Source organism: Thunnus albacares, chromosome 9 (genome assembly GCF_914725855.1).
Source record: "Thunnus albacares chromosome 9, fThuAlb1.1, whole genome shotgun sequence".
In the NCBI taxonomy this organism is placed as follows: Eukaryota; Metazoa; Chordata; class Actinopteri; order Scombriformes; family Scombridae; genus Thunnus; species Thunnus albacares.
In genome coordinates this window covers 8,926,718-8,949,704 of record NC_058114.1, presented here as the reverse complement: position 1 = coordinate 8,949,704, position 22,987 = coordinate 8,926,718, and the positions used below count along the sequence as shown (strand labels likewise).

General features: G+C 41.8%; 1 protein-coding gene across 2 annotated transcripts in view; it reads left to right on the top strand.

Annotated features, from left to right (window-relative positions):
* The first annotated feature begins 10,891 nt into the window (after positions 1-10,891).
* syde2 (synapse defective 1, Rho GTPase, homolog 2 (C. elegans)) overlaps positions 10,892-22,987 on the top strand; it is a 51,102-nt gene continuing 39,006 nt past the window's right edge. The window contains exons 1-3 of one of the 2 annotated variants that reach the window (XM_044360792.1): positions 10,892-13,209; positions 21,156-21,457; positions 22,009-22,402. In XM_044360792.1, coding sequence (XP_044216727.1) covers positions 11,100-13,209; positions 21,156-21,457; positions 22,009-22,402 — 2,806 coding nt within the window. In that variant the 5' untranslated portion in view covers positions 10,892-11,099. The remainder of the gene's footprint in view (positions 13,210-21,155; positions 21,458-22,008; positions 22,403-22,987) is intronic. The other variant, XM_044360791.1, reaches the window with a different exon arrangement.

Genomic DNA, 22,987 nt, shown 5'->3' with positions numbered 1-22,987 from the left:
GGGTTGACATGAAATAGTGGTAAATATGCTTCTGATAAAATTCCAGCTTCCAGGTATGTGCCTGGCCTTGTCTGAAATGCGTACCTGGTCCTGTGCAACAGCAGCAGACTGATTTTATCAGCCATATTTACGAACAAATAACTCCTCTTTTCCGTACAGACTGTATGAGCAATGACCAACGAGGTCATATCCATCAGTGTTTAAGAATTACTCATCTCACTGTCAGTCTTGCAGCTGGAAATTTCCCAGAAATTGGATGTTTTGAAACACGCTACTCTTAGAGTTGTGAGGAAAAACCTCAGTTCCAGATGTAGTTTTCTGTAGTGTTGAATGTTACTCTTTGAAATAATATCTACAGCATTCCTGGACTGTAGCCTGTTTGTGTTATAGAGATCAAGTTAACACAGTCCCACTGGGTGTCACATAGCTGATCCTATCTTCATTATCACCATAAAAGTTCATATCTTGCTCTTATGTTACACGTAGTACGCACATCAGTCACTGAAGACCAAAAAAAAGTTAAGATAAATGTTGTCTTGACAAAAACCCTCAATGTCTGAATAAAATTAAAATGTTTAGATTGTGTTACCACCTAACAGTTGTGAGTTGTTAATGAGATTACAGGATTTTTACAATAACTCAGGATTGTTTCCTGGACCGGCCAGAGCTCTGAAAAGTGTCAGTCACACTAACCGTTTATCACCGTGACACATTTACTGAAGGTCAAGACCTCATGATGGCCATTGAGTATTCAGGGACCTTCAGTGAACTGGCTGCCCACAGCTGCTACTATCTGACTTATGACATTTTCACACAGTCAGCACAATGTGGCGGCCTGTATGTTAATTTAGTTTTGGCTGTCAACGTTGAGAGGAGTACTTTTTGCTCTGATAGAAAAAAAAAGTAAAACCTGATTATATAAATTTATCTTGTTGCATACTCTCTACACCAGTGTAGGATGCTAGTTCCATGTCAACACACTTACTTGTTGACTTCTCCAAACTCATCCTCAGATGTTTTCTTGAAGCAAACAGTTGCTTTTCACACCAGTGATCTTGCCCATCGTGTGAAACAGATGTTGAGCAGTAAAGTAAACATCTCTGGAGCTGCAGACAAATAGAGATCTCATTTCAGATAAGAAGGGTATTAAGAGTAAATCGGTGAAGGGTTGTATTATGTTGAAATTTTTCTTTTTGGAAGAAACAAAAAAAGATAAAAATGACTGCGTGGCTCAGAGCAGGCCACAGACAATAAACCACAGGTTCTTCTCTCTTGGTTTCATATTGAGCTTGAAATGGAATTTTCCAAATCACGGTCAAACGGTAACATAATATTGTAATTTGCTGTAACAATGTGGTACCGACCACTGATTGCAGCTGAATATTTCCAAAGGGTGCCCCTTGAAGTCGACGTTCCATGTCTCCATACTATACTACACAAGAACATCGGACCCTCTGCAAAAACATACAGGACAGGGGAGTAAAAAGACAAAAATTTCCATAAACTCAAGATTCAAGATTTTCTTTTGCAATTGTTTGTAATTTCCTGTAAATAACTTATGGTCATTCATTTCTGTTACAAAATGACTTAGCAATATTTTTATATAAGCATCATTTCTTTTGTGTGCATTTAATCTTTTGGCAAGTGATAGTGTATTTGCCATATTTGTGGTCCTGCCTGCATAAAACTAGCATTTAGTCATGTAATCTGAATGAGATCTGCAAAAAATTAGTCGATGAATCGATTAGAATTATTAAATTTATTACTTTGATAATCAATTAGTCGTTTGAAGTCATTCTTTAAGAAAAAAATGTCTCAAAATTCTCAAATTCCAGCTTCTCACATGAATATTTTCTGTTTTCTATGATAGTAAACTGAATATCTTTGGGTTGTGGACTGTTGGTCGGGATAAAACAAGACATTTGAAGACGTCATCTTGGGCTTTGAGAAACAGTGACATTTTCCACCATTTTCTGACATGTTATGGACCAAACCACTGGTGAAAATAAGCAAGAAAATAAGCGACAGATAATGAAAATAATTGTTAAATATTATACATGTTACTTTTAATATGAAAAGTTTAAGGGTAAACATATTTTCCAGATCCAGAGATTTCTTTTTCCTTTTTAACAGAGATGCTGAGCAGATGAACCAAAGTTTAAACTTGCAAGTGAGATAATATTAGTACATTAATGTAATTCTCACACAGACATGCATGAACTCGGAGATAGACTTGTAAAGCTGAACATTTTACGCCTGATCACATGACGAACGCACTCAGAGAAAGGAACGTTCTTTTGCTGCGCAGAGATGATAGAGAACAGTAGCGAGAGACAAACAGTCTGACCTCTTGTCATGATAAACATGTCAGAGGTCGTCTGTTGATAACGATATAGAGCAGACGCAAAGACAGCCCAGGCCGTATCTGTGTGTGTGTGTGTGTGTGTCAGAGAAGGCTAAATCAGCCAGCGGCGGTCAGCTAACCTGGCTGCTGGTCAGAAATGGAGGAGATACTATCTTTGTGAATTCTGTTACATTGACCCTTGTCCTGTTCTTTGCCCAATCAGGCTTAAGTGGCTGCAGCGAGTTTTGTAAGTCTGTACAGACATTCTCAGTGTTTTTCTCTCCTTAGTGAAGATCTGTACGCCTGTAACACAGATTGTGTTTGAAAATGTTTTTGACCGATCAAAATCAATACTGTCAGTCCCATTCTAGGACTAGAAAAGAAAATTAATTATTACTATAACTATTTTGATAATCAAATCATCATTTGAAGTTATTTCTCAACCACAAAATGCCAAACAGTTGTTGGTTATAGCTTCTCCAATGTAAGGATTTGCTGCTTCTGTCTGTGTTATATTGTAAACTGAATATTAAGCTCTTGGAAATTGGGAAGGGCTATTCTTATCTGTTTTTTGTTTTCTAACCATTAATCAATTATAACAGATTAATAGATAATGAAAACCAGAGTCCTTGCAACCCAAGTCCTTTCTATTTATCCTGTTCCAGCCGCTGTAGTTGGTTTTAATCACTGTCCTTCCTGGCATCAAGCATTTAACTTGAAAAGTCTTGCTGGGAAAATGAAAGCAATAAAAAAGACTGTAGAAGGCAGTTTCAACAACATATTAAAGCCAAGGATGGATGAAATATCATTTTCCTGACTTAGACTGCTCAATTTAGCATCCATGAGTCATTGTGTGTGCTTAAGAAGAACACATTATTCCAGATGCTACAGTTGAGGCCATATTTGGTTTTTATTTTTACTACACATCTTTATACAACACTCACAAAAAAATTCAGCCAGCATGAGCAAGCAGAATATTTAGGTTAGCCCCACAGGTTAATATCCCCAGCTATCTCAGTCAGGTTTATATCAAGTGAGATAAGAGCTTATCTGGGTTACAGACAAGAGGATACGATGCATATATATGTAATTACCAATCAGTTCACCTATATTGACCCTTTATTATAGTTTGGTTATTATGTGGAGTTTGTACAGGTTGCAATGGTTGTCCTGACTACATAGCTGCATCAAAACACTACTATGACGTTTGTTTGTTTTCATATGAATCATTTAATTATGCTATCTTTTGTACATAGACAGGTTAATTGAACCTGGACTCTCTCAGTTAAGTGTTTTAGTCTCCAATTGCTGTCTGGCACGAATAAACTAATGGTAAAATTTAAAGATTTCTTTGTCTCAAAATGTTAAAAACCAAGCTTACTCATCCACAAACTTATCAAGACACCAGTGTTCATATAAACGCTGTAACAGATTCACAGTGAGGGACAATGGGTTCCTTTTTAGATTTTCTTTGCAGTAGTAAAATATGAGTGAATGGCTATGACAATAATGTGATTCTCTGGAACGTAAAGCGGCGGGCCCTTAGCAACGCTACTCTGACAGCGATCATCCAGCCTAATTTATACCCTGAGAAAGGCTTGTGTCCAAGGACATAAATTTAGTTGCGGTGTGCACTGAGAAAAGGAGAAGGCCCATAAACCAGCCGGGACAGAGAGAGAGAGCCAGACACAGAGAGAGGGAACAATGGGTAGCCATCAGGAGGGGAGACCCAACAGCTGCAAAGCCCTGTATCCCAACACACACACTCACATGCACACGCAAACATGCACCCACATACACATATATATTCTCTCTCTACTTTCCTTTCTCTCTCTGTCACACACACACACACACACTCAGTTTTCTTCCTCATACACCCTGCGGCCAGGCCATCTGAAAGGGGGCCAGCTAAGCAGATGTTCTGCCACTGCTTTCACAAAGGGCACAAGTGGCTGTTGGAGGAGCAAAAAAAAAAAAAAAAAAAAGAAAAGAGAGAAGACAAACTTCCTCATTTCTCCAGTGCTGTTGAGTCAGCATGCAGAGCAACTCTTGACAAGTGCTTATTTTGTGTTCCTTTAAATCTATGTCAGCTCATCATGTGTATTTTTTATGCCAATTTTGCTTTTACTGAGCCATGAGCAGTTTACCGGCACTAGATTTAGAGATGTATCCAGGAAGTCTGGTGAAAAGGCTGTTATCACGATAAAACAAAGGGTAATCAGAAAATAAAGTATTCACATCCTTTAATTTGAGTAAAATTTGTAATACCTCAGTGTCTATTACAAGTAAAAATCTGCGAGTGTGATCAGCAAAGTGTGCTTTAAGTTAATTTAAAGTAAAAATACTTAGTGTGCAGCAGAATAGAGAATGGCCACTGGCATGTTTTTATTATTATATGTTATTGTGTGATTGCTGAAAGTCCCCATTTCACTTTGTATTTCTTGCCATACTTTTCATTTGTTTGTTTAGCCAGTCACATTGCAGTCATATACTATTCTGGGTTTTGTTTGTGTTTAGCATTGTTTTTGTTACATTTACATCTGCATTTATGGTTTAATCGAGACAGAAAAGTATTTAAGGTCATTATTTAATTTTTATTGATTTAAGTACTGAGTTTCTTGAGTTATAGACCAGCTTGGGTTGTAACTTATACTTGCCATGCTTTCCAGGAGACAAAAGGGGGATGCAGTGAACCACTTCCTGATTTTAAGATCTTGCTGACATCACCAGTGATGTCATGGGTTAGACCAAGTGTGGGGGCATTTATTTTATTTAGTTAAATGTTTGGTTTTGTATTTATGTTGTTTGTACTTATTTTGGTTTATGGTTTTTGGACTATGCTGTGGTTGATGTGTGTGTAAACAATGTTAACTGATACAAATAACATTGTCATATACCAGTTGTTGGTATAACGGAAAGGACATTCCTGATAGAAATATGGTACTGCCCAGATAGATTGGAGCACCTGTTTAAGGGGAGAGTTGTTGGTTTGACAAAGAGCAGAAACGATAGAGGACGTCAGTTTAGCTGTGTTAAGGAAAGTTTGATTATGCTTGATTTTATTTGGTAGTCTCTGAGTCTGTCTCTTATCATCTTCCTTGACACTCTGGCAAAGCTTCCTCACAGGCAAAACTTTATTTTACAGCAAAACAGCAAATAATTGTAAAAAGCCAGAAAGGGTTGCAGAAATGTTTCATTTTTCTTGTTTCCTATCTTGTCAATTGTCTTTTCGACCTCAAATCCTTTAGGTTTGAATTTAATTTAATTTTTGAAATTGTATTACATGCAAATGAAGAGATTTGCTTTTTGCCCATTATCTATTCATATAAGAAAATGAACAGAACATTAGTAGGTCACCAAATGAGGAGGGGAGGGAAAGGGAGAGGAGGGGTGAGAGACAGACAGTGATGATCAGTAAATACAGAGTAAAAGAGAACGGGCAGCTTTACATTATGGTGCTGTAATGTCTCTAAACTTTTGGGACTGTACTAAAAACAGTCCTTTCATCCCCATGTCAAACTGTGTGAGTGTCAGCGTGTGTGTATGTAATACTGTAGGTCAAGGCTGATACATAGTGTGATTACTGCAAGCAAACACACTATTGTAGCAGCTCGCAATGGCAGAAGCAGCAGCTGGCAGCAGCTCTCTACAACAGTAGAGCAGCTAGCTGCGGCTGGTCCCAGGTGCCAAACCGATACTCCCAATTGTACCCATGAGCATGGGGGGTCCTGGAAGGCAGCAGTTCACTGCGGCTGCTCCAGGATACCCCCCTTCAACAACAATAACAATAACAAGAGGTCTCAGCATGCCCTGAGAACTGTGCATGAAAATATAAAATAGCATAATATACAGTCCAAATGTTCAAAGGTTTATTTATGATACAGAGCAGGTATGGGGAAACACAGAGCGGGGCAGGGCTAACGATGCTAGATGCAGGGGAGGTGTGTACATGGACAAAGCGAGCACAGGAACATGGGAGGGAACGCAGCAAAAAAACCCCAAATCCCAGAAAACACAAAACTCCTCATAATAAACCGACCTGCATAGAACCGCCACAGAATAAACATGAATACAACTCAAATACCAAAGCAACACAACAATCTCTCATCTGCAACACATAAATCCAAAAACTCCAAAACACAAAAAGTCCAGAAACACAGAGTCCATGACAGAAAGTCTTTGGGAGGAATGTTTGTAAGGTGGTACCTCAAAAACTAAAAATACTGAAGTGTTCATACTACATGGACAGGTGACACATGTGGAAATTCTTAACATATTAAAACATGGAACCAACAGCGCCACCATGTGGTCAGTTATTATGTGTTTTACATAACTCGTGAACCGTGAGGTGTATCAAAACAATATTTGCACAGTGTCTTCCCTGAAAAATGCTGATTCAACCGATACAGGCCACGCTCTTTTGCACCTCGGAATACTTTCTGCCATTTAGGATTTTTTTTTGGTTTTGTTGGCACATATTTCATCTAATCTTCACCAAACTTGGTAAATACCATATTTAGATGACCGTGCATAAAACTATTGCTTACCGTTTGTCTGTAAATTGGTTGCCAAACTTTTGAAGGTGTGGATGATGCCTTTAACGGGCCAGAACTCATCAATGCTAAATTGGATCGCAACCAAATTTGGGAATGTTGTACATAAAGCCACACTGCACAAGTGTGTAACATTTGATATAATTCTACCCACAGTAAAGTAACATTATAACATGATATTTCTGCAATTCTGTTTTCTTTAATAAAATGAAACTTTGTTCACAGGTTCTCCATGAGAAACTGCATGACATACTTAATGACAATAACCGATGGCGCCAATACTCATGACCCACCCAGAAGTCATGAGTAAAACACCACCATACTACTTATTAACTGCCATATCTCTTAAATGTAATATACCATGGTAACCAAATTCTGCAAAGTTGTACAGATGGTGATGCTGAACAAGTGTGTTGTATTTGCAGCAGTGCTTTGCAAATGATTTCAGCTGTCCGCATTCACACGCATGAAATGCATTTCTAGTTGGACAATTATTAATGATGCATTACAGTGTAAGCACATTTTGATTTTGCAGCTGGTCTAAGAGGAGCTAATTTTTATTTATATTCTATATTGTTTTTTTTTTTTTTACTTATTTTGGTAATCAGTTAATTGTTCAAGTCATTTTTAAGTAGAACTTAAGCCAATTAAATGTAAATATTTGCTGTTGTCTGTCTTCTATGATAGAAAATTGAAGATTTCGGGGTTTTGGACTATTAAACTTTGGAAAATTGTGATCAACATTTTTCACCATTTTCTGACACTTTATAGAACAAACCATTAATCAAATAAAGTACAAGTACCTCAAAATTACAGCACTTGGATAAATGTAGTTTCTTACATAGCATCACCTCTTACAACCCAGTTTTCTAATGCGACGTATATAGCAAGTCATCACTACATATACTGCAGCATAACCTCAGGTGCTTAGAGATATCACAAGATAAGATCTCATTTTCAGGCATGCTAAACATTTCCAGCATGAAAATTGCACTAATAGACGTTATTTGTCATAAAAGAGATTACCCATGCCCTGCAGTGAGTGTGTTGAACAATTGCAATACATCTGTTCGGTCCAGAGGTTTGTGTCCTTCCTCTACGTGTGCACGATCAAGCCTCCTCTCCCTATGACAACCCCTTCTCTCCCCCTCGCTCTCTCTTTCACACACAAACACACACTATGCAGCCTGCAGGTTTTGACCTGTAAATAACTGCCCAGACAGGGTCTAGTCAGTCAGTCGGGAAGGCAGGCTGAGGCGTCAGGGCCTACATGGCTCCTGCAGAGCAATAACAGATGCTTATCATGTTTTACTGAGGGCAGTGGTGGTGGTGGTGGGGGGAATGGGGGTGAATGTGGAGCGTTGGGGCCCTGTCGATGAATGGCTCTGACAATAATGCCCTCAATCATGAGGAGAAGTTAGAAAATAGAGGCACAGTTATACCAGGAGGGCTGTAATGGATTAGGATTCAGTCAGAAAGTGTGTGTGTGTGCCTTAAAGAGAGAGGTACACAGAGCGCATGTGCACTTATACACCCACTGCAGCTTTTCAGCAGCTCATCCTCTTGCACATTCCAAGTAAAGGCAACAGCAAACAAATGGCTTAAGGTTCAAGTGAAGTATGTTTCATTCCTTTCTCTGCTGTCTCGGCCACTCTTGAAGCCCCAGGTTGTGGTGCGAGCATGGACAGGGGTTAGATGGAAGGTCAAAAGAGGAGAGGATTACTCAAGATACACTTCAGATAAAAAGTGTCAGTCCAATAATCGTCAGTGATCCATGATGTGGCAGGTCACGATTTTTGGGTGGTATTGTCATCGGAAGGAAAAAAATTGCCTTCATGAGTGTAATAATGAAGATGAACCTATGAAAAAGACAAATTCCTCGTGACATACACAATCCTGCTCATTTGTTAACGGGTAAAAGATGATTCAGAGCTGGTAGGTTATCATCATCTCTTTAATATTACTTGCTGACATTTTTCTCTTTCTCTCCGCAGAGGGTCAAGCATGTTCCCCCCCCCCCCCCCCCCCCCCCCCCCCCCCCTCCGGGATGAGAGTTGTTTTTCTCTGCTGTTTGCTGAAAGGCCTTCACAGCTACCAGTGAAGGTGGTAATTTGAAGTCCTGGCTCACTACTCGCCGGCTGAATTTAATTCACATTTCGGGGACGAATTTAATTCGCATTTCGGGGACAAATATGTCTTGAATTTCAATGGGCTGAAGCTGCAGGAGCTACAATCCAAATACAATCACACAAACCTAAACCTTCAGTCTTGTCATGGGGGTGTAGCTTATAGGATTATATTTACAAACCTACGTTACGGAAGGGAAACATTTGGATGATATTGGAAGCAATTCTCAAACCTTTATAAGCATTACAAATGTTTTAAAATGTTGGATGAGATATTTGGAATACAGTGGTGGAATGTAACTAAGTGTTTACTGTACTTTTTGAGACACTTTAAGAGATAAATATCTCCCTTTATTCTTCATATTGTATTTCTACTCCACTACATTTATCTGACAACTGTTTCTTTTCATTTAAAAGATTCATCCAAGTTATACGATCAGCTTCTAAAATATGATGCATTGTTATAGATAAAACCATCCATGTGTATAAATTGGTATAACACTGTGAAATGGCCTATTTTGTGTAATGAGTACCTTTACTTTTGATACTTCAAGTACATTTAGCTGATAATACTTCTGTACTTTTACATAAATAAATGTGATTGCAAGAGTTTTACTTGTAATGGAGTATTTTTATATTGTATTATATATAATACAATATAAATATATATATATATATTAATACTTTTACTTGAATAAAAGATTTCAGCACTTCTTCCAGAACCAATGAAAAACTCATAGCTGGCCAGTTATTAATCATTGTCATCCATTCATTTACAAATGAGATTCAGAGATTTATTGAGGGTTGTTTTTTTTTGTTAACAGTCTCATTATATCCCTTTTACTGTGTATTACCCTCAGTGTTTTTTTAGTATACCCTTAAACAGTACTTGTCCTTGTGGTGCACAATGTTAGGAACATAATGACCTTATTTTTACTTCCTCATCATTGTAACATTACACAGTTACCACTAAAACTATAACCTTTATATTAAAGTTGTAACTATATAAATATATATATGAATTAGTTATAAATCTGCAATAAGAGGATCTTTTTGGTTGCCAGGTTATATCTGATGTGTATCCTCCTCCAATCAGGGAGACTCCTCTTAAAAATTGTTTGGCCTCTGACGTTCAGGAAATGAGCTGCAAAGCATCTGGGCCAAAATTAATTTATTAACTTTACTAGCTTATTATTAACATTTACAGCTGTAGATCAGCTGGAAGAGCTTTTGTAAGCAGTTTATTACTTATTATTAATCTTTGAAACTTCAGAATTTATTATTTATTTAAAAAAACACCCATCACGTTTTAGTAATGGCTCATTAACATTTATAACTACAGACTTGTTGGTGTATCAGCACCAAACTAATTACCATTCACTCTATTCACATTTCTAACTGCAGAATTGGCTTATTAAAACGTTAGAGCCATTAAGCCTAATGGGGAGAAGATGCAACAGCAAAAGGGATTTTCACAGTTGAAAAACAACTTTTCAAAGTTATAATTGATCTATGAAGCATTCGTAAATTAGACTATGTATGAGGTATCAATGAAGACATTAATTTTAAAGTTATTATGCAATATATTATTTCTTTTATGAGATGTGCAATTGTGTTCATTCTACAAATGAATTTTCTACAGCTGTACAGCTTAGTTACAAGGAAGCTTCGTGCAAATTTCTCCGAATAATTTAAGTACAAGGTCCCTGAACTTTGAGCCAGGAAAATATGTCAAATATCTGAGCTGCAAACACGAGGAGAAGGTGAGGTGAGGCGCTAGAGAGAAAGAAAGAGGGCGGTAAAGTGTGTGTGCGCGTCTCTCTATGTGTGTGGAGGAAAGAGAGAGAGAGAGAGAGAGAGAGAGACATAGAGGGAGAGAGAGGTGGTGCAGTTGAGTGAAGTGAGCCAGGAGTGAGTGAAGCGACAGTGCGGAGGTGACGGCGGAGAATGGAGAGGAGCTCGTCCGCCCGGCGAGCTTTGACCGCGGCGAGCGAGGAGAACCCACTCGGCTCTTTCCTTCAGGAGCCAGCCTGCTGAAAGAAACCGGGAGGAATTAACTGGGGGCAAAGGAAAGGAATGGCTGATCCTCTGCGGAGGACTTTACTAGCGAAACTCCGGGGGAAGAAATCCAAGAAAGGAGCGACGGTCGGCGGTGGATACGGCTCTGCTGCTGCTGCTGCGGCGGCGGCGGCGAATGGGGGCCGAGAAGGTAAAGAAAAAGTTTTGCAGCCAGACTCCGACGAGGCTCGTCCGGTAGTCTTGCTCGCAGAGCTGGATTGCACGACAGAGAGAATGAGTACGTACGAGAATTGTGTTGACGGGGCGATGGTGCAAACAGGGGGGGTTGTTATAGTCCGGGGGAGCCGAGCAGCGGAGTTGGCCGGCGCACGTCCCCAGGAGCCGAGCAGCGGGGGTAGGGTTCGGGTTAATGAGGAGCTCCTGGGGGTCTCACTTCAAAGAGACGTGCAGTTTGGGGGGCATGGTGTGTTTAGGGGAGCAGATAGGAGCCACCAGGGGCCCAGATCCGCTGACAGAATCACGTTATCGGCGGGGGTCCCGCTCGGAGGACCGCATGTCCAGAGAAAACACTTCGTCGCGGTCTCGCGGCAGCGCAGCGTCGGGGATTCAATCGGGTTTGGGGACAATTCAAATCACGTTTTGTCCTGCGCACGGGTAGAGCCGCACACCGGGGTCTGTAAGCCGCCAGAGGGCCGGGTTACTACCGCTGATAGTGAGCCTCTGGACAGAGGACATCCCCGGCACATGGCAGGGACTGTAGTGGCTGTAAATGTACACAACGACAACTGGAGTTTTGACAACAACCAAACTTTGGAGACAAACTCGCCAGTTTGCGCAGCACTTGTGAATCCAAACTGCATCTCTGGCAACACGGAAGAAAACATTTTAATCAGAAATATTGAGAGCTATGGGCCCGAGTATGCAGGGGACATCAGGGGGACAGTAGGCTGTCTGCAGAGCCCGACGTTTTTCCCCACAGAGCTAGACATATGCGACATTAACATGGCATCCTTGTGCGCCACAGAGGGGTCACTTAGATACCCTTTAGACAGTGAAGATGAGGATTACTATGATAATGAAATTCTGCCTTTTTATGAAACTATCAGAGCAAAAAGTGCTGGTGACAGAGCAGAGGTTGCAGAGCTGCCCCAGTCCGGTCAGGATAAAGGACAGGCTGATGACAGTAACAGTGCGCAGGAAACAGACAGGCTTAGGAACCAGCTGAAAGAGGCTTATTATCTCCTTATCAATGCTATGAATGATATCAACCTGGATGTGCAGCAGATTAGTGGTGGTTTAACTGAGCAGCAGGCCACCTCCTCCTGTAGTAGCCACTCCAGAGATAGTCTGTGCTCAAGGTTGTCTGCCAAAAACATGGACAGCGACTCCTGGTCCTCAGGAGGTGACCACAGCCCACAGCAGGTGTCTGACACTGACTCACTCCTACTTTGCCTCACTGGAAACCTTGAGTCAGGCCTTAAAAGCAGGCTGAACAGTAAGAGCATGGTGAACCTGTCCTTGGGGAAGATAAGACCCACATTACTGCGCTCTGCTAGTGACGGAGCTATCAGGTATCCAGGTGGACCCTTGCTGTGTATTAAAGCTCCTGGAACACAAAGTCCAGAAACCTTTAGTGATACAGGGGCTACAGAGCTACAAGCAGCTAAAGAGGGTAAAGGGGCTAAAGTCACAGGAGTAGGTGAGCTGTCAGACCCTCAGGTGCTTTATAATGCCACCAGCAGTGAGGAGCTGCTACAAGACGCCGTCGGTGAGGAGGACCGTGGCGGGCAGCTCAACGTGAGCAGCAGCTCAGTTAACAGCCTCACAGGTTCTTCAGACAGCAATGCTGAGGCCTCGTCACATCAGGGTCACGACAACAAGCAGGAGCTGACCGGGGTCCGCGCACAAGGGGCCAATTCGGTCAACAAGGGGCACGGCGTTACTGTCAACAAGATGCAAGAGTGGATGCACAAGGGGCGGTTGTTGTCTTCCGAGATGAAGCAACGCATTGAGGGCTCATCGCCGTCTTTGCCTCGCGGCGGAGGCCAAAACCAGGACCAAGCTAACCTCGGGGGGTGTAAACCAGGGGTCCACACATCCAGCCGAGGGGTTAAATCTGTCAAGGCCAAGTCACCTACAGTCAAGTCACCACGGCAGCAGCAGCCAGGTAGGAAGGCTACACGGAGTGGCCTCAACTCCCGTGGATCCTCTAAATCAGGGAACTCTCACCCTCCTTCCTCCCGTCTGATTATTGTCATCCTCCTCCACTCATAGTAAACTCCGTCTGGTGGCGGTCCACCCTGCACTCCTCCTCTTCTGGATGCAAAGCAAAGGGACGAGACACCTCAGACCTCTTTGCTTTCTTTTTAAGATTCTCTAACCGGTGGCGGGTTCTCTCCTTCACACTAATTTAGGTGCATTTTAACACTAAATTAATAGCACTTTAGGTTGTAGGTCGGATCACTCACAGTGTAGTTGAGTAACAACTAACTCACTCTCCTCTGCTAGTGTTTTTTTTTGTGGTGTTGGTGGTGGGGTTGTGTGTGTATGTGTGTGTGTTTGTGAATGCATTTGATTATGCACAAAAATGCCAAATGATTGTCTGATTATATTGTGTTGTGTTGATGCACATGAAAAAGCATGAAAGCATCTGTATCATGAAACCAGCCACAGCAACAGGAGATACATGTTAACATGACTTTAAATCTGTAATTAATACAAAATGAGTTAAATGCAAGATACATAGGGTTTAGGAGGGATGCAAAGCGGTCTAAGCTACATTTACCTAGTTGGCAAAACAATCCTACCACAGGGTTAATTTAGAGGCTGGAGCTTTCGATCATATCACCCGATCTTCCTCAGCAGATGGAGTAGATGTTCAACTGTTGCTGATTGAAAAGTTGAGATTAAAAGTTCATTCTTGACCTCAGACACAAAACAGTCTTACCTCGAGCTCCATTTACCCACTTTTAACAGCATTTACACCTTGCAGCGATGGTGACCTCCTCTAAATTTATGCTGGGTGCACACATCGCATATTTATTCAGTTACCGTTTCACTGGGAAAAGTTTTACTAAATGAAATGCACTTTTCGTCCATGTTGACCCGAACTGACTGCAAACATGGCAGTTAGCCAATTTAATCATCTGCTTCGGGAACTGTCTGTGTGGAAAACTTTGTATTGACATTTCTGATATAGGATGTGGAAATGGGCTTGCTTTGTATGGATCTAAAACATATCACCAGCTCTTTTTACTCTACCGCTCAATTTTTTTGCTTTCTGTAATAGTTTTCTATGTGTTCGAGCATATATGTGTGTGTGTGTATCCGAGTGTGTGTGCTGTTGCAACAGTCTTTTCCAGAGCAAATAGATGACCTGCCATGTGTGCAGGCTGTTGTTGACTGTCGCTGCTGCTGTGCTGCTAGAAATAGAGTGTGATCTCTCTCTCTGAGGCTGCAGAGGGGAAGGCGTCTGTGTTTGACTTCCAGCTGCTGTTGGCTCAGCAAAGCTCCAACTATACATCTCCAGCTCTCTTCCCCTTCTCTTTGTTAAAATAAAGACAGGACTCTTCTTGATATTAGTTTCCAAAGTCTCTTCCCTCCCCTTGATTCTCATTTTTTTTTCTCCATTTTGCTCAGCTCTCCCCTCTCTCTGTCCCTGCTGAACTTTTCCACAGCTGTGGCCAGAGGAATCCGAAGCAGGAGAGAAGCCACTGCAGTTATTCTGTGGTGGTGGTATGTGTGTGTGTGTGTGTGTGTGTGTGTGTGTGTGTGTGTGTGTGTGTTTGTGTGTTTGAGAGTAGGGGGGCTGGGCTGTCATGTTGCCTTCCTCCCCAGTCGTTTGCACTGGACAGCTCCATGGTAACTCGCATTTTAAAGAGACTTTGGATTGAATATTTAGGATGCCATTCCTGTTGTTTAACTTGTTTGCGTTGTGTCACTTAATTCCTCACCATGAATGAACAAAATGAAGGGCGATTAAGTATTTATTAAGGTCAGCCGCGGACTTATCTTGCCCCTCTGGGCCTCTCGGCGCTTCACAAAGAGCCATTTAAAATAAAAAAGAAATGCCAAAGCTCCCAAAAGCTCCAGTGAATTTCTTGTCTTGGCTTGAAAGTTTTCATAGAGTTTATTGCTCTACTTTTAATTAATGCAAATACTTATATATTTCTGACTTTCTAAAATAAGGCCTGTTCCTCCCCTAGAGTCAGATACTTGGAAATTAAACCTCACCATGAAGTCATAGGACAAAATATTTCACGCCAGAAGCATTTGCTTAATTAGACAGGAGCTAATTTAGTTCTGTGCTGACTTGTCCTTTAATTACAATATAAAAGATCATGTCAGTTATTACCCAAAGCTGAGCTCCTTATGCGTAAATGTGCGGATGAGGGTTATTGTGCAGATGAGCGGCGTGCATATGCACAACTCCTGTTTGCACATACATGTTTGTGTTTGCAATGAGAGGATTTATAGTTTTGTTGTGTTGTGCTGTGGCAGAGCATTGGCGTGCCGGCGGGCAGGCGGTATCCAGGTGTCATGTTTTGGCCAGATCTGAACTCAGGAGTGGTGTATCAGTCAAACCCGATGTTGCTCGGGTCGGGTCGGCGAGGGTCGATAACATATGTACAGTATATAACTTGGTTGCGATTGGCCAGTGAGCCCAGTCCTGGAACATGCACGCTGCACGCTCTCATGCGCACCCCAAATGAGGCCCGGCAAAGAGACAGACAGGGCCGTTAAAAGCTTTATGGATTTTTTGATGGTCCACTGGCCCACCAGGATTTGTCCCGGTATGCCCGATGGCCAGTACACCACTGCTCCCTTGGAACAGAGCAGCACTGAGGGAAAAATAGTGAAATAGCTTTTTATATCTTGTCAAAAACAGCTTTTAAAAGAACACGCTCATTTGCTTTTGCTGTGGAGAATGAGATGAGAGGATCAATACCACTCTTATATCTGGTTGACAAATTTGAAGCTAGGTTAGCTTAGTTTAACACAAAGACTGGAAACAAACGGAAACAGCTAGCCTGGCTAGTCCAAATATACGTCTAAAGCTAGCTAATTAGCATCCTCTTGTTTGTTAAATCCACGCAGAAAAAGGAGGGTAAAAACGAGAAGTAATGGTTTTAGGGGGATTTATGTGTCAAGACTATTTCTTGGCTGGGAGCAGTAACTTGTTGGAGTCTCCGCTTGTTGCCAGGTAACAGGCCATATCCAAGAATTGGTCTGACACATAACATAAAGTCACAATGTGTCATTTTTACAACTGGTTTTTATACCAATCAAACTCATGAGTTCTAATTTGCTAATTAGAGCTTGAAAGGTGTTTTTAGGTGGATTTTGTTACCTTTGGACAGAGCCAGGCTAGCGGTTTTCAGTCTTTATGCTAAGCTAAGCTAACAGGCTGCTGGCTGTAGTTTCATATTTAGCATACAGACATGAAAGTGGTATTGATCTTCTTATCTAACTTTCCGCCAGTAAGTGAATCATTTCGAACTATTCCTTTAAAAATAATAACTTTCAGATATGCTCTGTATAAGGTTTAACATGCATTATTGCTCAACATTTTCATTACATTAATTCTGCTTGCTCAGTGATTCAATGTAGCTATTAGTTGAGAACGCAGGTGTAACATAAACCCACTCAACTGTTGTCAAGTCATGTCAGAACGATGTGGCATTTGGTTTCTGCACCGTGCCAAAAACCTTGTTACTGAACTGCAGAGGAGTTGTTTTTTTTTTTTCCACACAAACACCCACGGCTGATGGTGGAGGTACAATAATTTGTCTTTTCTGCTGTGTCTGTACTTGGACAGATTTATGAAGGATGGTAGCTCTAGAGACAGATGAGATGATGAAGGAGAAACCTGAGGCACGCAGGTTCATAGCAGGATGGTTTATGAGTTGTATGAGTCACATGATGGGGCCAATGCTAGCATCTTGTTCGGCAATTTCAGATGACTGATTATCAGTAAAAAAATTTAAAAAAATTAGGTGGCAGTATTTTATCAGGAGGCTTTGTTGAGGGGCCTTTAAATGGCCAGTGTTCTGGGTCGCATTGGGAGTAAATGTGTCTTTTTTTTAAAAATCCCACCCCTGAAGCATTATATCCATTTTTGGAAGAGCTCCAACATTAAAAATAATTTGGGTTTGACGCCAACATATTGAGGAGGAAGTGGTATTTGCATTAGCAGGCTGTGCTGCCAGGATGCCTCAGTGGGATGCAAGTGTTGACATGTGATGCAACCCTGGATGATCTCAGCCCTGTCCTGGTGTAAAAAGAAAAATCTACTCGGAGAATCCTCATTACCATGTGAATTCATGTCAACAGGAATGTATGGCACACAGCAAAAGATTCCCTCTGAAGAGGGGGGAGCCCCCGAACTCTGTATACACAACAAAGTGTTGTCTGTATGGACGAGAAAACTAGCTGGTGTGTGTTTTGCACTTACCAAAAGAGGAGCCTCTATGAAGAAAAAGGAATTCAGCAAATAAAAGGAAAAGCCTATGGGAAAGTGGTTCAAGTGTTTTGTCTTAGTGTTTGCAAGGAGAAAAAGATTCAGTCACTCAGACGATTTAGATCAGGAATATAATTGGAGTGAGGGTTTACTGTCAGGCTCACATGGCGCAGGTTCATACCAGCACATCCAGGAAATCAGCTTTTTTTTTCTTTGCAAGTTTGCATTCCTTTCAGCACCTCAGACAAACCCATAACACTCCTCCCCATCCGTGCACCACCTCTTCTGCTCTTTATTTTCTCCTGTAGACGTGCATCCTTGTATTATGTGCTCTGGCCATCTGTTACCTTCAGGTCAGGGGTGTGAGATTTCCGTGCCCTGAACACATCATCTTTATGCCAACAAAGCACACGGGGAGCCAGGCTGTGTTAGTTCCGTTATGGAAATTGTATTTGACAGTATTTGCTCTGTATTGTGTTTATGGTTTAGTTTTGATTTATGGTTGATGGGTCTCTCACGCCAAATAATAACTAGAGGGGAATGAAGCCTTTATTAAACAAAAAAAGTCCAAAACACAAAGATTAACAGTTATATAAATGAAGGGCAAAGAAAAGCAGCAAAACCTAAGAAGGTGGAACATTTTTGCTTGAAAAATTACAAACTGTTAATCGATTATTAAAACAGTTGCAGATTAATTTTCTGTTGATAGACTATTTGATTAATTCTAATCGTTCAAGCTCTATAAACACCTTCATTGTTCTCCATCCACAAGTGTCCTTATTGTTCATTTTTGGTAAGGACTAGTTTAAACATTATGTTTGAGAAAAGCACTCTGAGATTCCATTACCTATTTCTATCGGGCTGAATGTGCCGCAGTATAATAACCTTCTGCTGGAATAATAAGTACTTTTTCACATCAGCATTATGAAGGGGCGATACTGACACGCCGACGTAAGAAGCTGAGACAAGCCGGAGAACGCTGAAATGGTTTGATATCTGATAGCAGTGTGAATTTCTAAATTCTCACTCATTAAGTCAAAGCAGTGGCGTGCTGTTGCTTAGGGAAGCTGTTACTCCTCTGAAGGTGTGTGACAGTGGAACGAGACAGAGGGAAGGCTGTAAAATCTGAAGCTGTGGTCTGGAATGCTGTTCGTGTCAGAACACGCATCCTCTTCCAGTTATGAAAGACCCCTTAAAGAAGATTGCATGCTGACAACAACTCCATGCACAAGCATCTGATCTTTTTTCGCCTGGCTTTGGTGGCAGAGTCTGCGGTTTGGGAATTTTGGTCTAGAAGGCTAGTTTAGAAAAAAAATATGCTGTTACTATTTTAATCATAAAACATCCCAGAAGTGTCCCTCTGGTGTAGATTCGAATATGAGTAACAACACTGCTGTCAGACAAGAGTTTAAAGGGTTACGAGGAACTTCAGGACCGGAACAGTTGAAAACGAAGCATAGCAGATTATTACAGTACACAGCTTGCCTACACATCAACCCATGAGACTCAGTAAAGTGCCAGAAACATACTGTACGTTTCCCCTTCACTCAGTAGTTGGCACATGCTAAAGCTGCTGCTGAGCTCCAGGCCGTCAAACGCAACATCAGTCCTAATCCAGGCTAATGCAAACACATCGCTGTTTCATGTTCACGTTTCTGGTTGGAAAGCCTCTGTAAATTAAGCAAAGCAGAATGTAAGAAACACTTAAAGATTTGCTTTGTATCCTTTGCAGTGTGGTGGTCTGGTTGAATTCAAATTAAACGGATGACTGAGAGGCTGCAATGAGTTGTGTTTTTGCTGTTCAGGCGTTTTTTTTTTTTTTGTTTGTTTGTTTTTTTCACTGTGGAGATTAGGAATGCCTTAAAAGTGGCCTCTGTTCTAGCCACTGAAAGCTGTTTTATATACTCAGCGGCGTCTTATATAATCAGCTGGAACGCAGAGGAATGGCATTCCTGACAGAATCAGTTTCATCCTACTTTGTATCATAGTTGTCATAGTGGAAAAAAAAGTCAGCATCGAGTAGAGAAATAAAGTGCACGACTTGTTTTTTTCGTGGTGAGAGGAACCTCCGAAGTTGGTGTTTATGGGATTTTTGGAGGCACTGGAGATGGTAGCAGTTATTGCGAGTCAACAGTCGCTTTGTTGAAGTGTTAATAAAGTTGCCTTGTAGATCACAGAAGAGCAGAGAGAGGCTGTTCAGAGGGGGCTGGTTGACTTCCAGAGAAAAGTAAATCCCAGCGGAGCCCTTTGCTCTCTCTCTGTGTGTGCCGCTTTCAGGCCTTTGTCAATAAAAGCAACCAAGCAAAAAAAAGTACATCAATCTACTGAGTAGAAGTTATGTAATATGAAACCATGTGAATTTTAATGTACTTCAGTTCTCTTTTGTTAGACTGTTGCGGCTTAATAAAGAAAAAAGAAAACCCTGTTGTGGTTTATTCTGACTCATTCACAATTCTTAATAGTACAGTCGCACATGCACACTTTGGATGCCCTGGGTTAAATTTCGATTGCATAGAGTGAAAATATTCCCCAAGTCTATAATTTGGTGGATGTAGCCTGGCGTGCATGAAAATGCATTTCCTTGAGGAAAGGCGAAGTTGTCATTAAAGCATGTGGAGGGGCTCGTCTGGGAGCTGAGGATCAAAACAGTCTTTTACACGAGCCTGCTGTACAAGTTACAGCAAGACCCTGCCCTCAGCACCTCTCTCTCTCCCCGTCTCACACACACACACACACACACACACACACACACATGCACAGAGCTTGTTTTTCTCTGGCTGGCATCTGCTCATCAACCCTTGTGAAAATAAAATCATGTTAGACTTACAAAGGTACTTTTTTGATTTCAAGGGATACAAATCTTACTATCTCATGAGCAAAACATCCACACACACACACACACACACACACTAAGAGCAATGCAGGCGCTCTTTTGTTGCCTTCTCTGGAACATTAAGGGACCACGTCATCATCTCTATTATTTGTCCCTTTTCACTGCGCACGTATCACCACTGGCTGTACTCATCGTCCTACCCCTTAGACACACACACACACACACACACACACATCCCCTCCCCTCTGTGCTCTATTTTCACAGCTGTAATGCCAGCAGTTTCTCGCTCCTTTTTTTTTCCAAGTTGCTGTTATGGAAGATATGTGTGCTCAATCCCTCCGTCTCCCTGTGATCTCTTCTGAATTCAGAGCCCAGATATTTCCGAAGCTGACACTCCTGAAATGGGATGTCACCGAGGAGAAAAAAGGGGGGGGATAGGTGCTCCAGAGTGCCTGTGGAAGTTTGATTGAAAATTTAGTCATTAAAAAACAACACGATAAAAGTCTGATCAGAAGGTATAAGACCTCACAATTTGATGAGACAAAGCAAGTGGCATCTTTTTAGTAACAGAGGAAAAATGCATTATTCAGTATTTTTACACATGTGGTTTCTTGATACAGATGTTTTCATCAACTTGACAGGACATGAATAGTCTGAGATTAAATACTAGATTGAGTCATTCAATGTTCAATCGTTATTTTAATGACGATGGTGATAATCGTGATTAGTTGCTTTTTTTATGCCAACCAAATAATTTTTTATTGTCTCTTGGCAGGTGGTTGTAACCCTCATATTCTTTCTGTTTCCATCGCTTTCTCAGCTTTCATTGAGAATGTCCAAACCCCCTGTGCTAACAGCCGCGAGGTGGGCAAGGCCAATGATCTTTCGACATGGCGACCACATCTCAACACCATCACTGTCTCCAAGAAGCGCAACTGGCTGCAGCAGAGCTCCCTTGGGAGGAACCACTGCACCAAGGACGAGCTGCAGGGAATGCTGGGAGCTGAGGAGGAGGGCTGCCAGTACTCCCATCAGCTGCCTCCTCCTCCCAGTCCCTCCCCAGACCACCTGAGACCCTCAGGGGGAGCTCCTTCGCGGCCGGTCCGCCTGCACCTGCCTCAGGTTAGCCTCAAGGTCCCTCTCTTGTTTTAAAAGAATAGTTTGACATTTTGGGAAACATGCTAATTTGCTTTCTTGCTGAGAGTTAGTTAGCTTAGCTTAGCATAAAGACTGGAAATAGGGAAACAGCTAGCCTTGCCCTGTCCAAATGTTTAAAAAATCTGCCAACCACCTCCTCTAAAGCTCTCCACTTAAAACATTTTATCTTGTTTGTTTAATTTATACAAAAACCAATATGTAAAAATGACAATTTGTGGTTTTACAAGGTGCAGTGACTTGAGGCTCCCTTCCACTTGGGCCAGAGCTAGGCTAGCCTTTCCCCCCTGGTTTCAGTCTTAATGCTAAGCTAAGCTAACCAGCTGTAGTTTCATATTTAGAGTACAGATATAAGATATGGTTTTTACTTTCTCATCTAAGTCTCCCTAAGAAGTGCATTTCCCAAAATGTTTCCAAAAAATGGTAACACAGGATCCAACACAGTGGTTGCTGTAGGTGTTTAAGTTAATGTGGCGTCTTTTCCTCGAAGTTTAACTTAAGCTTTTGTCTCGATTTAGGTCAGTGTCAGTCAGGCTCCTCACACTCGGAGTGTAGACCCAGCAGAGGAGAACGATGCGGACGATGAAGGAGAGATCTGGTACAACCCGATCCCAGAGGACGATGAACCGGAGATGTCCCACAGACCTTCAGTTCGGCTGCTTGTCCCACCTCGAGCTGAGCCCCAGAGGAGGCCCAGTAGGGGAGGAGATGCGGGTCACGGTGGGAGGACCCTGGAGGGCAGCAGCGGCGCCGGGCCTGAGGCGCTCGGGGAAAGCCTCGGTGGCGGTGGCGGTACAGGAGATGGGAGTCAGGGGAATGCTGTACATTCCACAGAGGCACTACATCTGCACAGACAGATGCTCGCGTGCAAACCTCAGGAGGAGGGGGGGCCTTCTACCAGTAGAGCCAAAGGTAAGTTAAAAAAAGAGAGAGACACAAACACACCTCCTCTCATTCTTACTTCCCTTCCCTTCCTTCTTTTTGTGGATACATCATTCAGTCTGTTCTTTTCTCCGATGCTCGAGGGCCAATTATTGTCTGTCGTTTTGTCTCTCAGCTAGTCACTCTCGGCAGATTCTTGCGGTTGCGCACACCTTGACGACTAATTACAGCCGGTGTTGAAAATGTTTCCAATCAAAGGATCGACAGACTTACAGTCATTCCTCGCTAACTGTATAAGTACTTTTACATGTAGCTGATGATATACAACTATAGGCAGACACAGAGTTTGCCTGAAATCTACAGCTAACATAGCTGTACTAGCTCAGTTCTTTCTTGTGCTGTTCAGTTTGATGGGAGTAGACAGGAGCCGTGGCTGTCTAATCATATCACTCCATATCAGTGTCCCTCATTAAACTCAGACAGACATTAGCCAGGAGGAATTCAGAATAGCCATTCCCGAGAAGAAAGAATATCCATTTACTTGTGACTGCAGCTCACACAGAGAGCTGTGAACTTTGTAAATTGGTGGTTCTTGGAAGTTTTTTTTTTTGTCCT